An 18,729-nucleotide genomic window follows, 5' to 3' on the forward strand; every position below is an offset into this window, starting at 1 on the left:
ATGTATAATTAATGTAGCATATAATTAGTATTTGTCTGCTAATTTTTTTCGATCGTTAATATATAAAAACTATATATATATATTATAATTTAACGATTACTGTAAATTAAGCACATATTATTCAACATTTATTTACTGACAAGTTTCATTAATGAAAAGTAATAAAAATAATATTAATTAATACGTAGTATGTCTAGGAAATTGAATTTCGTTAATTATATTAAATAAAAATATTTATTAAATTAAAAATATTAAATAATATCAAATTATTTAGGTATCAATTAATATTTTATATTTATTTCATACAGAACTTGCTTCTAAAAATAGCTCTAAATAAATAAACCATTATAAATTATTTAAAGTTAAAAAATATTAAATAATTTGTAACCTATTTTATGTATGAAGAATTAAAATAAAATTATAAAAATGTTTGAATAGATCTAACAGTAACTATATTTTATATAAGTCAAGTAAATTAAACTGATGAAATAACACAAAATAAATAAGATAATCACTAGATTTTAGACTTCTTGTATCATGGTATTATTTTATGATCAAAGTACTGTTAGTGTAAGTTAAATAATTAATACGATATTAATTTATTAGCGTTGAAAAATGAATAATTTATTAGGATAAATGCATTGTAGATTACTTTAATTAAATCTTGACGTTACATTGATAATAAATTGGATTTCTGGAGTAAATGCATTTTGTAATTATTTTTATTCTATAAATTTGAAATGGTTTTTTTCGATTTAAAAAAAATTAATAATAGTTGACTTTGGAGATAATAGTGTTTTTTTTTTTTATAAAATGTGAATAGCTAATTATGATTTAAATATACAGAAAATCAGTACAGTTTTTTTTTCGATATTTGATCGATATTTTTTTCTACAAAAAAATTTAATTTTTGTACGGGAAAATGAAAGTAAAACACTTAAAAACAAACTCATAGACACAGTTGTTTAATATCTCGCAATGTGTGAAAAATTCTATGGATTTAATTTGTTTGGATAAATTCAGTAGTCGGCATTGAACAAAATAAATAATAGCTGTTTACATATTATTGTAACGAAGGTAAAATACTAGTCTTTTATGATTTAAATACTTGTAGGTGTTGGTAAGAGAAATTACCATGTAATGAAATACAGTAAAAAAAAAAATTGAAAGTATGTAATACGATAATACAAACAGTGACATTTATTCAAGGTAATTAAAAAAAAGGAAAAAAAATGCTTTGAATGAAGCTCGTAGAACCAATAACGATATAAGTTGTATAAGGGTTGATGTTTCCTGATGTGCGACCGAATATTCGAAATTGTTTTCGTAGAACCCGATTACGTTTATAAAATCGTTGCATTTTCTAGTACTCACTTGTACAGAAATTCCAAAATCAATCTACACGAAACACTACACAAGTTCAATTGACGCCAGTCAACAGGCATAGCGTTACGCACGAGTAAGCGTTATTTCTACCAGAAAAAGCGTTTACACGCGATAACCAATAAATTAATTAAAAAGAAAAAAAAAAAAACACACACGACATTGTAGAAACAATATTTATCACCAGTGCCGCCAATAACCGAGCGGTTACGTGTGTTGAACACACGGGCTCGTGATTCAATTGATCGATTTTGTTTTGTAAACATCGCGTTTATTTTACGGCCTGTATAACCGAAATTAAAAACGGTTTGGTTACAATTGATTAAAGTTACGATTTCTCCGCAGCGTCCAGTCGGCAAAGGAGGGCGTTCGATTTTATTTACAAACGGGCCCAAATTAGTGTAGTTGCGGCACAGGTTATCACGATTGCGTTGAGAATCTATTATAAGGTCCGAGGGTGATCGGCAGTGTACATCTAAGCTGCGTCATCATATAAGCTTATACAAATGCCATGCTCGAATATCCGTGATTGCATGACGAAGGAAAATCGAACAGAGTCGTAGAATATTTAACTCACTGCCGGAATATATCTACGTATTACGTAAAATGTTCTAAGCGAAATGTATTTGTCATCGGAACGGACTGAAAAATAAAAGTTTCTTTCCAGTCGCATACAAACTATACCGCCTACACCTCATGTTAGCAATGCTAACTTAGCATATTATTTTGATTATCAACCAAGCGAGATGGTCGTTTTACCGCACAGAGCGAACTATTAAATGCTAAAAGTATACAATCTATCGTTAATAAAAGTTGAAATATTAATATTACATATGCAAATACTTACGTACAGTGATAAAATACTTACGTTTAAAATAAGTAGAAAAAAATCGATAGTGTACAATATGGCCGTCGGTGGATTGAATTCGACCTGAAAAAAATAAATGTCAGTGAAAAAATCAAACCTCTTCAAAGCAAATATTAAAATATAATCGTATTTCAACAGTGATGAGACGTATATCCCGGGAACAGACTAATAATAATGACTGTAGGCAATTGTCGATCACGTCCAAAGAATGTTAAGGGGTCAATGTGTTTTTGTTTATCGTTTTCATACAATTTTACACAATTTCAGACGTCTCGTACCGAATGTTCCATTAATGATAAGCGTGTAGTTTATTTAGTCCGACGGTTTGATCGCAGTCCGATGACCATCTGTTGAGCATTAACAGTGCTGTGTTCACCGTTTCAGCTGTTCTTCACAGAACTGTACCACACAAAATCACTCATCGTAGAAAAAATATTCGACAATATAATTTATAACTTATGAACTTTTAACATAATATTTAGTTATATTTAGGTTATGAAAATAGTGAAAACAACTGTTTGTTGTGTTGTATAATAGTATATTATCAACATTGATTATCATCTTATAGGTACATTATTGCTATGTTATTTTCCTGCACTCTATTTGTACTCTTTTTAGTATATTTAGCATGTTTAATAGAGCTAGACTACTCTAGCTAGAATATTGGGCGTCGTTCATAACCGCACACTTTCAAAAACAGGTATTCGTTTAATACCGCACACTTTTATATCTTAATCCCACATATTTTCGTCAAATTAAACCGTTCAATACCGCACAAATTTATACATACAGTCGAGTTGTAATAACTCAAAGTTGAAGTGAGATAATAATTCACTTGGAGATATGTATTATTCGAGATATAACTAATTTTTAGAAGAATTTTCCAGGGGAATAAAACACAATTCAAGTTGTTAAGTTTTTCGAGTTATCGCGACTCGACTGTATATATATATATATATATATATATATATATATATATATATATATATGTATATATATATATATATATCAATCACGTATACATTTATCTAAAATAACATGAGTGCATCTCAAGTCCGAACGGGGTCACTCGCTCGTTCAGACAGTTAAAAACGAATATATCCCACGATTTGCTATGTAACATCACCCCAAGTAGGTCCAGGATAAAAAAAAGATTTTGTGTTGGACTCATACGAAACCGGTAACGTGAACTGTGTATGCAAAGTGTGCAGAGAGAAAGGAACTGTTAACCAAATGTGTGCGGTTTTGAATTACCGACTTTTCAAATTTCCCCTTTTAATAATAGAATAAATATGAGCGGTATTGAACGATGTAAAATGTGCGGTTATGAACGGTAAGTGTACGGTTTTGATAACCATCGAGAATATCATATCTCTGTGTACATTGTTTATAATTGTTTACTTTATCAAGAGTTTGTTGGTCTAGCAAGAGTTTAGAAAAGCAACTGATAGAGTTCTCTAGGTGTACATTACCTAGACTAAGCGTAGACAGCACTAGCTAGAATAACTCTACAAAAAAAAAAAAAAAATCTACAGTGTATAGTGCTCGAAATGGAGTGATTTCACGGAAAAACTATGCAGTGCCCCTTAAGATTTGCAATAATTTAAAAATATTTAAACAAAAAATGTATCATTTTTTTTTTTATCAAAACGAAAATGTGTTTGTCTTTATCTAGTTATAATACGAATCAAGTTATCTTTTACCTTTATCTAGTTACATTTGAGTTGCATCACCTTTATCATTATTTAATTCGAATGACCGAATGAGCGGTTTGAGATGGTCTCGGGAGTTATGGAATCGATAACACCACCTACGGCGTAACGGATTCCGAGTACGCGGCGGTGTTTCTGCAAAGGGACGTAGAACCGTATGGAATCAATTGAGATTACCGTGTTCCATACAAGCGCATTATTTATGGTACGTCCGGTCGGTCCATAGACGTCGGTCTTTCACCGACCGATCGGATTACGATCGACGATGGCGATAATCGTTCAAAATCGTCCGGTAACTTCCTTTCCTACACCATCGGCCGGCGATTCGATTGATTGTTGTCACTGCAACACGTGCGTACCACATGGTTGGGGCGATCGTCGACGTTCGGGTTTTAATAACTTCCGGACGGTATACTGTCCATGACACCGAGGAGCCGAAATAAAAGCGCCGGGAATCGATTCGAAGGTCGTAAAAACCGTAAGTAACGAGCGCACACAATCTAGCCCGGCGGACGAAGGTCATCGGACTCGCGATAGTGTTTCTCGTTTAGATTATATTCTGTTTGGGCGCACTTGTCAGACGATAATATATTTTCTCCTCAGGTTTTTTTTTTTCGTCCCTCCTCAACTTGTCCGCAAAAACTTGTACGGAATTTCGAATCGTAAATTTCGAATGTTCGGATCGTAAACGATGATTCTATTTTGATGTTTATGTACGAAAAACATATTTGGTCAGAATAACAAGTGTGCGCAGGGAGGAGGGAAGGAAACCATATTTTAATAAAATACTCGACGAAATTATTCGGAAACGGATGGACAAGCGAAGGGGAAGGGATCGTGGTGTTAGAGTCGGTGAACGTAACGGGTTGTACGATTATAGCGTATATATTATTAGCTGTTATAGTAAAAAGAAGTTTTTAATACACTGTTGAATTGATACGCATAACCAGTAGAAACGCATGCATGAAATGAAAGTTGAAAACAAAGAATTTATGACGAAAACTACATTATACTATGTTCAATCACATCAACGAGGTGGATTTCGGGATGAAAGTATTGCAAAAACGTTTAGTTAGGTTGTATGTTTTATGAGCAAGTCATATCACGTTGAAAAATTCCTTTTGTATATTATTAAATAGTTGCAAAAATGCTTATCTATATGTAAAAGTTGTTTAGTTTATAATACTTGTTATACGGAAGAGTCCTATGTCATATTTTTCAACGTCACGCTCTAAGCGATTTGCGTCACATCACGAATGGCATGCACGAGATGTAAAAAAGTATAAAATTAAACAACTGACATATTTTTGATTTCATTTCGTTGGAACCGTATAGCTTAAACGTATAGAAAAGGTACGAAGACGTACCGGACCATATTCGTCTCGTTTCGGTCGAGTCGGTAACGCATTATCGTCGTATTATTTCGTATTTGAACGTAAAATCATTTCACAGATTGGTGCACTCGAAAAACCACGTCAAACACTTGATTTATCCGGGAAAAAAACAGAAAATCCGTGAAAAGCGATACCTTTTGTATTTAATCGCTATCGGAGCTTGTTTGATTATTAGCAATTATAAATCACGAAGATGAATATTGAAAAATGAATTCCCTTAAGTGCCGATTGCGTTCTACTGAACAATGGGTCGGCGGCCAACCCATCGATTCATTTATGAAACTTTTGTACTACTTTATTTTAATACTATATATTATAGTGTTTATTAAAAAAAAAAACTAGTGTGCATAACATTGCACAATCAGCACATATTATTTTCTTCGGTTCGATCAAGAACTAACGAATTATTTTTTTAAATACATCAATAAATGCATATTTAGTATATTCTGTAAATAGAATATTTTTTCTACCAATGATATGGATTTGCAGATGAATTTGAATAACTGTGTTATAGGTGAAATTTATGAGCGAAATACCTACGTTTGTAAAAAAATACTTTAGCTACTCGTTATATTTATTGGAATATTTCCTTTTTCGGGCATGTCTTCAGTCGTACGCTATTGTTTTGTACTCTTTTTGTAGTTTTCGCTTTTTCATTTTTTCCCGTTGCGGAAATACTTACTACTTTTATTTCCAACCGTTATTTATAATGTTGGTCCCGTGCTCGTTGTTATTTTAAACTGCACGAGTTTTATCGTTAGTTTAATTTTTACTCGTCGAATATGTAAAGAAATGTAGTTACGTGACTACAAAGTATGTTGAAAACATTATCGAAAACAGTTAACATATAACAGTTATAATATTATTCATTTAGTTTTTCATTTTATCGCCTATAGAAATTCAGTACCTATTAACTTTTGTAAAATAATTACATCGTTTCATTGTTCTCATTATAAACCAAAAACGTGTATTGGTTTTAAAACAGTTGGAAACGTTAAAAACTAATACATTTCAACTATAGAAACTGTGCATTATTTTATGTATTTTTCATATGCAAATTTAAAATTGTATATTTTATTTTAACAATCTTGTTCAGCTATAATAATAGCAACTCGTGTGTAATAGTTATGGCACACCGGATTGGAAACGAATGAGAACCGAATTGTTTGTTGAGAATGTTTTGACAGATTCTGAAGCATTCCGAACGTGAGTGCATGCGTATTAGCACCTAAATGCACGTACTAGTTCAATCTAGTCACTAATTTACTTAGTTTCTTAAGTTGGTTTTTTTCTATTTTTCAATTGACTTTTTCTTTAAAATGTTGGACAAAAAAATAACTGTAAAGTTCTAAAATATCCATGTTTACATATGATTCAATATTGGAATATTGGAAACAATATTTTACTATCCTTTTTGAAATGCAGGAATAATGTCTGAAATTTTCCTAATTTTTCATTTGCCAAATTAATGTTATGAACCCACAGTGTTGTTTTTTTTTTGCAGCGTTTTCCTTTCCTTCTTTTTCTACTAAGAAATCAAACGTCAAAATAATATTTTTTTCATCAATACTCGTTTCACTCGTAATAAATGTTTATGTATATATATAATTTATACAATACAAACCAATATAGAAAAGAAAATATGAACGTAGGTCAGCTAACTGCTTAATATTAAATGTTAACAAATGATTATGTATACATTTATCACAAGCGGATAGAGAAAAGTGCACAAAATCTAGATGGCCGTGGGGCGTGAAGTTCCGATTTGTTCCGACTTAATGTGCTGAAAAAGTTTAATTTCATACCGTTCCGATTCTATGTGCGGCAACTTTAGTAGTCAATAACAGTCATCAGAAAATATACACATATATATATACACATGTATACAATTATTACGTTCGAAAAAAAGTTTATGGTGTTTATGAAAATCTAAATTAATTTTTAATTGATTGTAATTCTATTTTAAATTTTTTTTTATTAATCTACACTGTTTAAAATAATTCCCTCGCCAGTTACCATTTAACATCGCAAATCCCTTTTAAATTTTAATCAATTTACAAACAAAAATTTAATTTAAAAAATGTATTGAAATACAATAACGCGTTTGTTATATGTATACAGTACATCATTTACACGGTCATGAATAATTAAAGAATTGAATTTAAAAGTGTCATTGGAATTTATAACAAAATACACGTATAAAGATATTTTGTACGACCTAAAAAATCTACAGTGTATTTGCACGTTTTTACAGGCATGAATTATTGTAAAAACTACGATAAATAATTAAATACAGTCATGATTAATGCTTGGTGTAGTTACTGAGATTCATATAAGAACGGATGAAAAAAAAAATTAAATAAAAAAGTTGTCGTTCCATAGAAGAAAGTTGTATAATATTATATCATGCAAATATTTTTTGATATATTCGTGTATAATTTGAATTCATCTTCTGTCGCACATGGGGGCGCGTGAAATAATTAATTTTAATGATATTAAAATAAATTGAATTCAGTGTGTCAACATTTAAATTAAAGCACCCACACGCTAACATGGATAAAACCGATACGTAGCAAAAGGACTAATATGATATAAATATTAAAATAATCATACGTGGTATAATATAATTTGTTAATCTAGTGTAGGTACCTAAATTATAATGGACATTGAACGTAATATAGTCACCGTGACAGGTTGTGCGATTGTCTCAACATAAACATCGACGCTTCCACGTATAGTTTACTTCGGCGACTTCATAATAATTACAAATTTTTCGTGATGATTTTTTTTTTTTTTTTTTTTAAATAGCGTTACAGGCTATTTAGGCCCTTTGTTGTCAATACTAAATTCTTCCATTCTTCTCTATTATACGCATGGTTCATGTCTTCATTCCAATCAGGTCTCAGCTCCTTCATATCTCTTTTGACTGTATCTAACCAACGTTGCTTTGGTCTACCATGCGGTCTTTTTTCTGTTTAAATTATTTACAAGTACCGTCTTGACTATACTTTTGTCGGCTCTCTCGTGATGATAGTATAAGAATAAAAGCGTATAGTATGAGGAATAAATATAATTGTCATAGAACATAATATAGTCGATGTGTAATAAGACGATCATGTATTAATAATGACAAAGTCTTTATGATTATTATAAATAACGTCACTGAATTTTACAAGCGAACGACGATAAAATAAAATAAAATGTAAGGTAAAACAATCAAGCCAGTAAGAGAAAATGAACGACTTCTAAAAATATTACACATTTATTGCATTTATTTTGAAGTTATTTTATAAAAGCAACTTTATAGAATATTGTTGTTCACGGTTGCAAAATGACTATCAAAAGGTTCGAGTTTCTTTTATTTATTATTTATTATTCACCTTTTCGTCTCATTTTCATTAACATTAAAACGTGTTTGTTAAATACGAGTAAAACGTAATCGTAGTAAAATTATTAACATCTTGTCCTATGCAGTTCGACTGTGGGACATTGTTGTGTGTCCCAGAACGAAAATATTAAAAGCTTTACAATGAATTTTCCTACTAAGACAAATAACTTTCACATTATGGGTGTGTACCTAATAAAAATCTTCAAATAAGGATCTATCCACTTCAAAATAACTGATCAAATCTCATTACACAAAATTTCACTCTTTATGCACAGCTCTCGACCGAAAACGTTCTCACTAACCACTTATCGTTTATCACACTGCCGTGGAAATCGCTTTCAGAAGATTAAGAAATAAATACGGGTTTCAAGAGTTCTACTGCTAATATAGTAGGAGCAAAATATTTAGAATAAACGAAACACACGTACACTTCTTGCAAGCGCGAGCACTGCTGTGCGTGTTTATATAAACAAGACATTTTTACACACCTACTGTAATTATTATTACGGTCAGTCATCATTGTTCTCGCATTTGTGAAGATGGTAAATGAAAATATTTTTTTTTTTTTTTAAAGAACCATAGTTCTATGTAAGTTTTAACGTATACACACCGTGATTAGTTGGTGCAAAATTATTAAAAAAGAGAAAATCTACGTCGTTATATTAAATTTATACAATGGATAAATAAAAAAAATATTGATTATTTTCTTTCTGATTGAATATTTTAAATATATTGTAGTGTAACATAAGAAGTGTTTTGAAAGTACTTCAAATGGACGTTTATAATTTTAAAACTGCATATTTTGCATTTAATCTTATATTCGTTTCAATAGTTAAAAACAAAACGAAAAAATATTTGCATTTTAAAAATAATAACTGTTGTTGTATACAGATCGTCTCCGATTCAAAAAAAGAAATTCAACTACGAACAAAAGTAATTTAAACACAGTCAAGACGAAATACATCTAAGAAATTAATTAAAAATAGTATCAGATGGCGTTTGAAGTAAATATATGTTGAAGAGTTAACAATCAAAATATTCACCGTATATATTAAGCAGGTAGGCGATTTTAATAATTTATTCAAAACTGAAAATTGAGTTTTGTACTAATAGTCATTGCTTTACTTCCTTTTTACGCAAGTGTATTAGTTAATCAATTAGAAAACTCTTCTTCTTTGGCTTTTTACAGGCCTTTAAGACCCATTGCCGCAACAACATATTGTCTCAAATCTTCTCTATCTTGTGCTGTTTCTTCAGCATTCCTTACTCTCAACATCTTCAGGTCTTCTTTTATTCTATCTGTATATCTTTGTCAAAGTCGTTCTCTGGGTCTCTTTGCGTTTGGTTTCCATGCAGTTATTTGTCTGATTAGTCTTTTTGATCTCCATATATGTTCAGCCCAGCCTATTCGAGCGCTTTTCAAGATCCCAACAATATTGGTTTCGTTATATAATTCTTCTAAATTTTTATTGCTACGTATTTCATATTCTCATTCATTGTTTTTCTTTAGGCCAAATATCTTCCTCAATATCTTTCTCTCAAATACTTCTAACTTTTTTCATCTGACTTTGTCGTCGCCCAAGTACTGCTTGCATACAAAGCTACTGGTCTGACTAGGATTATATAATGTTACTTTGGATTTCCTTAATAATAGTTTTGACTTGAACAATGGTAATAGTCCATAGTAACACCTGTTTGCTGCGATGAACCGTCTTTTCACTTCTTCGTGGCTATTAGCATCTTCATTAATATCTGCACCTAAGTATTTAAAATGTCCTATCCTTTCAAATGTGTACTCTTTATTTTCAAAGAATCTGATTTGTGATTTTGTCTAGATATTATCATGTGTTTTGTCTTTGTATCATTAATTTTTAAGCCAATTTTTTTCCCTCCTTCAGCAGTATATCTGTTGTGTTTTTTAGGTCTTTATCTGTTTCAGCTAATAAGACTATGTCATCCGCGTAAGCAACTGCTATTAGATGTTGATTGTCTTTTATTTCTATGCCCTTTGCTTGGGATATTACTGCCCTCACAACTGATTCTAAGGCGATGTTGAACAGTGCAGGTGATAAAGCGCCACCTTGTCTGAGACCAGTCGTTACTGGAAACTCCAGAAACTTAGAAAACTTTTAGTTACAAATTATTTCGAAATTAATGGTTAATTATGTTTGATACGTTCAATTATAGAACATGTAATTAATATTTACATTGGATATAAAACAATCATATTAAGCGTATAACCATTTTCTACGATAGTTTAACGATACAGTTTTTAAAAAACCGCTTTGTTTATACAACTGAAACTGTAAATATATTTACGCAGTCTTCTAGCATGTCATTTTATTAAGGATGCAAAAAAAGTATAAAGTTAAAGAATAATGTGTTTGTATAAAAATAGACATCGCTATAGAAACAGATGTAAATAAAAATTTAGATTTTACTAAAATTTGAGAATTATTTATAATTTATTTTGTTCAAGTGTCTGATATGTAAAACTAATGCGTTTAAAGTTCCGCCCGATGTTTACGTTCTAAAAGACAATTTTTTTTATGATTTACTTTTTTATCTTCTTGAACGATAAAAATACACTAAAACTTTCATGTCTTGCGAACGCGATGTATCTCGACGTTATCACTCGAGCGACACTCTCGAAAAGGGGCAATATATTATATAGGGAGCATAGACATTTTTATGCCTATATGATATATCAACTCTGGTCACAGATAACATATATGATTTAAAATATGAAGTATCTAAGTTACCGGTATAACTGGTACAAACGTTTTAGCCGTAAATGGTTGGGTAAGGAAAGACTAAAATTTTTTTCATTTTTTTTCCAACTATATGTACATTTTCATAAACTTTTGTAGAAATTAGTCGATTTCTATACTTTTTCAATAGGTGCAATAATTATATATTACTATCGTGAAATAAAAATATATTCAGAAATTGCAATGATAATCTTGAAGATTATATAATATAAGCAGAAAACGTTTGATGATTTATTATTTGGCTTAGTTTTTAAATTATTCAGTAAATTCGATATTTGTTTAATATTATCATATTTTGTACTAAATTGGTACAGTGCATTTCCCGCAAATAATTTATTTATTAATTTGCATTTATGCATTTGAAATAATAACTGTGTATTTTTATTTTTTAATAATTTATCAAATCAATATTTTGTTTATTTTAAGAATGTGCTGCCATTGGATAATTATAATTACACATATTTATATATACTCGTATTATATACTTCAGGATTTAATAATATAAAAATGTATTATAATATTCATTTTCTATTTAATTTATAGGTAAGATGGACGGTTTAGATTTAGATTAAAAAGATATATCCATATTCTTAAATGGGTAGGAAGAATCAGTTTAAATATTATATGATTTGAAAACAGCAAGCGTCTAGTTCAACCGAAATGTTTTGTAAAAGCGTAAAAATTACAGAACACATTCAAGTTGCGAGTAGGTATGTATGAAAATGAACAAGAATTTTCCGATGAATCTGTCACAAACATAATGAAATAATGAAAACGTAATACGGCAGGAATTGAATGAAAATTAACGGCTAAATATAAACAACCGTATGTACATACCATAACATTATTAATTTACAACTGCAATCACAGAATTAAAGACAAAGATCACTGATGTATTCCAAGAAATAATCTATGTATATATATTTATGTATTATATGAATTATGCTTTAAAAAGACGCCTATGGTCTTAATTATTATTGAAGTCGGTTAAAATACATTTAATTTCTGTGATATTATCATTGAATCTTTTATGATAAAAACTTGAAGTATGTAGGTATGCTTCCTCAAGTATTATCTAGTGTCAATTTTTGTGTGCGTCTCAACAGGTTGGTTAAAATGAAGCTTGTGTAGTATATAAGCTATATATTCTGAATTCAAGTACAGTGGCTGCATGTAACAGATTAGTACGTCTTATAGAACTTGAAGCTTATAACTTTGCTTAGAGTTCAGGAGTACACTCAAAAGTTTACTGATATAAGTAAGTTCGTTTTTGTTTTGAGCTATTTTCAACAATGTCACGAACGGAGTTTTGACATTATTGAAAAAATAAAAAGTTGATGTACTCGTAATTTTTGGAAGCTCCATTCTATGTATATAATTTCAGTATAGTAATATGAATGACTACGGGGTGACAATTTCGAACGATAAATATTGCACTCACGGAACCAATATTTTTTAAAAATCTTTACACCAGTACAAATAAGTAAAATCGTTAAACAATTGCTGTCATAACTTAATATTTTTCTTTAATAGCAACGTTTGCATAATCTATGGATTTTATAATTATAAATATTGTAATATATGATTGCGAAACGCATTGCTTATTTATTATTCTCGTTGTCAATATGAATTTTACATATTTAAGCTAAAATAATCTTGTATTGATTTATTAATGTATCTATTATTACGAGATTTAAGGTTCATTTCGTTTCACAGTAATTGTATTAAACGAACTTATAAAATAATTAAATTGTATTTCAATCAAACTTATGACTCGTTTACAACTAGGTTTTAATAAAATAAATTAAATATAAGTTATTTTATCTTAAAATGTATATAAACGTGTTCGATCTTAATTCAATAACGGCGATTGACTTATTGCGTAAATATATTATATTTTGTTGGGCTCTAGAAATCCGTTAAGACTGTTAAATAGTTTGGCTGATGGATGAAATTACGAAATGTAAATTACTATCCGCTCTGTTTTGGATTAATTTAAATAATAGTAATATATTCTGGACACATTTTATTTAAAAATAAACATTATATTGAAAAAATGTGTTAACGGTCAGTATATTAATAATACGTTCATTGTAATGATCGGCTGGCTAGCTTCGGTTAAGACATATCTCCGGTCATTGGTAATCGGATTGGTGATCATCTAAAAATCAAGAGGTGCAGTGTAAAAATTCAAAAAATGCATTTTTCGAGATATCGAGTTTTTGAATATGATCAAATATATAATCGATATCTACTGCAAGTGAACATCGTTTATATATTGACCGAGTTATGGATTGTTCATGGATATGGATATGGATATGTATGGCGGGGATTTCAAGAATAGTTGCGTACCATATGGATGATAAATATTTACCGAAACACTTTTATTTAGTTATTATTAATTTCCGCTACTTTATGTACTCTGCACAGTTATTATTTTTTAACATCTAAGAAAAGTAAAAAAAAAAAAAAAAATTAATTTTATGGAAGTTTTAATAAAATTATTTTCAGATAAAATAAAAGATAACTGTGTTTAATAAAAAAAACGTAATGACATTATGCTTGAAGTGAAGCGCGTAAAATGTCTTACTAAAACGTCATGTTTGCTTTATCGTTGTTTAAAAAGGTTTTAGGTGTTTAAAATTGGGGTCGCAGAAAAACTGCTTGAGTCTGTCACCGATGTTAAGAGTAAAACTTTGTGTTACGTCAAAAACGAAAAATTGCTAGGTCTAAATATACAGAGCAGTGTTACACGAAATATACGTATAAACACACACAGCGCATGGTTGAAAACATCGAACGGTTTCTGAAGTTAAATTTATAAATGTTATGTATAAAAATAAAAAAGTAATTATTTTGTTTTTCAAATTTGGTTAGTCGTGACTCGTCGTGACACAAACAAAGCACAATTCTTGTAAAATAAGCTTTGTTCGTGAAATCTGTTGTTTTTTTTCGAAGTTAATTCCAGACGTCGTCTAGTTAACATGACAGTCGTAAGACAACTGTCTAGAAGAAAAATATTAATTTGCACATTGTTTGCATCAAATTCAATATTATTCCAGAGTCTTTATCCCACGTGGCAGAAGTGTTAAGTTTAAATAACTTTTGGTAATTAGAGTTTGAAATAGTGAACCATTTATAATTTATAATTATTGAACGAGTTGGACAACAGCAGGGAACGCAAATAAAACGTTTAAAAAATTTTTTTTCGAATAACTTAAAAATTGACTCGTTAATTGTCAATGTACCCACCACACACACACACACACACACACACACACACACACACACAAATACATTTGATCAACATAATTTCTACTTTAATTTCATTATATATACTTCACATAAAATTTATATATGTAAATATTGACGTATAAATGTTGTCGGAAACTTTTAAATAGAGCTTATAATAATTTATATAAATGTATTTGAGAATATTGTAAATCTTATGACAATATTTTACACTCCAATGAAACTGATTAGGTTATAATACCGTAATTTAGCATCGCATGACCGTAATGCTATTATTTTGCGTATCCTGAGCGCCGTTCGATGGGTAAAGTAAGATTCTATATTTTTATTTTCAGTTACGGCGTCCATACAGTAGTGTATAATTTAACGAACGATAGTTTTGGATACAGACTACATAGGTGATTTATCAAATTATTATTAGAGCTGCAAAGGATTGTCTTGGGAAGGTTTGTGGAGGATATTCAAACTCTGGTAACTCTACTTGAATGAAACACCGCATCAAAGTTAGTTATGTATTGTGCTGTATATTTATGTGAATTAAAGAATACGGCTGATTATCCCAAAGACATTACAAGCGGCGCGAACTACGTGCATACATTTACATCGTGATGTGTTGATAAGTACGGTCACCGCGTAATGCGCGTTATTATAATTAATGAATACATAAAAAAATAAGTAAACAGTTTATATTTAGAAATAAATAAATAAATAAATAAATAAATAAATAAATGCTTACCCTGAAGTATTATTATACTTGAAGTACGAAATTTACCTTAAATGAGTCTTGGAAAAATTACATATACACAATGGAATAAATAAAAATAATTTTAATAATATTCTAAATGTACAAACCTATTTTAAAAATAATATCTTTTATCAATATATTTTAGATAATAATAAATAATAATAACCAAATTGTTTATATTTCTTAACATATCTATAATAATTTTTTCTATTAAAATAAATTATCTCTATATAAAATAATCAATGTTTTCTTCAATGTGTTCCTTCTTTTATGTTTCAACATTTAGTCATGATTTTATTGACTTTGTTACCTGACGATGGACTTCTGATTCCAAACCGTTCGTACTTTACAAGTATAATAATAATCCAGGGGTAAGCATTTATTTATTTTTATATTTAAACGAATTGTTTATTTATTTATATATTCATTTACGAGTATTAACTATTTAATAATTTTAAATTTAAAATTTTAATTATTGATAGTAATTATTTTTTATTCATACGCGTTTGAATATAGCTTACCGTGTCGAGTCCATATAAATATATCGAATGTGCGACGTCAACTGCAGTTGCCAGGAACATGGCAAATATCCACGGTATGAATAAAACTCTGAGATCCTGTAACATAAATATACGCAATACGTTCAACATGGAAATAATAATCGGGGCAAACTAATAAGTAGAAACATGAAATTGAAAAATATGCCATCACTTTTTAAAGTAACGCAACCAACCAACTCTTCGTATTTATACTAATTACGGAATTCTTACAACTTTATGCCCCTTAGTATATTATAACGAGTGTATAAGTAGAATATTTTTTTTCTCGGCAACGATTACGTTATATTACGTCATGATTTTATATTATACGAAAGCTAAATATATCGTTATGTATCGGTGCTTCGAGGAAAATAAGTAATTTCAGTTGCTTTTAACGTAAACAAACAAAGAAACTGCAATATTAAATTGAAACATTTTCATCAATTAACTGTAGTTGTGTACTGGGTCAATAGAAATTTTTTTTATTTATTTCTCACAACTTATTTTAAACACAGTATAAATAATATATATTTATAATATGGCCACATTCTGCATAGGCGGAAAAAAAATCTTCCATTTCACAGAAAAATAAATAAAACGTTTTATTTTCACAACAACATATTGAAGTTATCACATAGAATGCAATTAATTTTTATTATCTCTGAAAGAAACTACGTTGTCAAGATTGATTAAGCTTCACAATTAAAAAAAATTATTTCTACAGCCATTCTAGATATTAAAAAGCTTTTGGCTTTGTTATAGAATTAATCTAATGATATTCATGAGTTAATTCTTCAAAATTGTTTTAATAAATATTAAGCCAATTTAGGTCTATATGTAACTCTAGGAGAATTACTTTTGTTGTATAAAAACAATCACATAAGCAACAATGAGATTTAAAGCCGTTGTAAAATTAAATGTGTTTCTCGTTCCATTACCCAAAGGGTATTAATATATAATGTCATATCACGAAACTTTTAGTATTTGGTAGTTTTCCATAAACAGCTTTTGAATACTTTTACAATATTTTTTCCAAAAAGTAATGGTGTATTCTAAATATTATATTCAATAGAAATTTTTAGTATTTAAATTATATTTTTTATTAACTAATTATTTATTAGCCACTTATATTAAATTTAAACAAAATATTTTAAGTGACGATCTTATTGACTTTTTTTATACCTGACGATAAACTTTTAATTCGAAACCGGTCATTCCTTACAAATATAATAATACTTCAGAATAAGCTTTTATTTATTTATTAATTTCTATATAAAGGGTATTCCTGAAATAACTGAGGAAACTAATATACGCGTACTCTCTGGAGTGGCCAAATGAAGAACAATATTTTAAATCTAAAAATGAATATTTGTATTATATTTCTTGCAAATTTCTCACGTGAATTTATATGTGACATAAATGTTCTAAAGATAATTAAATAAAACCCAGGTTCTGGAGATATTTTGAAAAATAAATGTAATATAAATATACGTAACGGATAAATTTCAAAAAATTCTTCATTTGGCCACTTCAGAGAGAACGTATTTACTAGTTTTCTCAACCATTTTAAGAAAACCTTGTATAAACTATCTGTATATTTATTTAAATTTTAAAAAATGTATGTTTTATTTGTAGGAATAAATAAGTTTTATAGTATTTGAACGCCATGAGTATTTGAATATTTATTTAAAATATTTTTTAAATGTATTTCACTTTAATCTGGATATTTTGCATATTTAAGATTGAAATCATGACGTTTGCCGTGAATGTTAATACGCAGATTCTTAAATAGAATCTTTATAACTCCATCAAACAGAATCCTTCAAATATTAAAAAAATTAATATAATACATTTGTTCGCTTCTTTCATAATAAGAATAATAAATAAAAAAAATAATTTAAAAACTGAACAAGATCAACTCTTAACTTGCTACGGATAAGATTAAAAAAAAAATGTTTCATTCAATAGCAGTCAAACGTATACTAAATTTAACTTATAAATTGATTTTTAAAATTATTGTACACAATTAGACATTCGTAAATACCAACAACGTAAATTAATTAGATACAATTCGTTAACAATTTATCAGCAGTGTTATAATTTATTTTTTTCCATTCAAGATTAAATGCTGAGTGTAAATGTCAGTTGGTCGGTTGAATGTAAGTTGTGCAACGCCTTTAAATGTAGCTTAATTTAATTTAATGACGACTGAAATGACATAAACTCGGATAGAACCAGTGATCTGTGAACACCGTATTAATCTTTGTTGTTAATAACACTAGTATTATCTTACATCAACCATGTATAATTAGTGATCAGCGAACACTATCTTATCCTTCGTTTTTATCAATTTTAGTATCGTCGTTGGGCGTTGCATTAAGCATACTAATATCTATTAGACTGAACGTCCGCTATAACATGTGTGATGGTCCGGAAAATGATTATCTTTGCTTCGAACAAGAGAAATATGTATGTAATTCGGTTGCGCGCACGGAATAATAACGGACGGATTCGGCAATGAAATCGAAACGATTGTAATAATAATTGTTTCGCTGTTACAATAACAATCGCTGCACACACGGCTGTGCATAAAGATTTTCGACAACGGCAATGTAGAAATATTAAAAAACGTGAATTTATTTTTACAAAATGTACATCGTTCGCCTATAAACGTTTT

The 18,729-nt window shown here is 29.3% G+C and overlaps 1 protein-coding gene across 4 annotated transcripts in view; it reads right to left on the reverse strand.

The window, feature by feature from the left end:
- LOC112688205 overlaps positions 1 to 18,729 on the reverse strand; it is a 149,061-nt gene that overhangs the window by 14,923 nt on the left and 115,409 nt on the right. For all 4 annotated transcript variants that reach the window (XM_025561282.1, XM_025561283.1, XM_025561284.1 and 1 more), the window contains exons 5-6: positions 16,035 to 16,130; positions 2,252 to 2,314 (exon numbers count right to left, since the gene is read on the reverse strand). In XM_025561282.1, coding sequence (XP_025417067.1) covers positions 2,252 to 2,314; positions 16,035 to 16,130 — 159 coding nt within the window. The remainder of the gene's footprint in view (positions 1 to 2,251; positions 2,315 to 16,034; positions 16,131 to 18,729) is intronic.

Source organism: Sipha flava, unplaced genomic scaffold (genome assembly GCF_003268045.1).
Source record: "Sipha flava isolate LNK unplaced genomic scaffold, YSA_version1 37_pilon_pilon, whole genome shotgun sequence".
Classification (NCBI taxonomy): domain Eukaryota; kingdom Metazoa; phylum Arthropoda; class Insecta; order Hemiptera; family Aphididae; genus Sipha; species Sipha flava.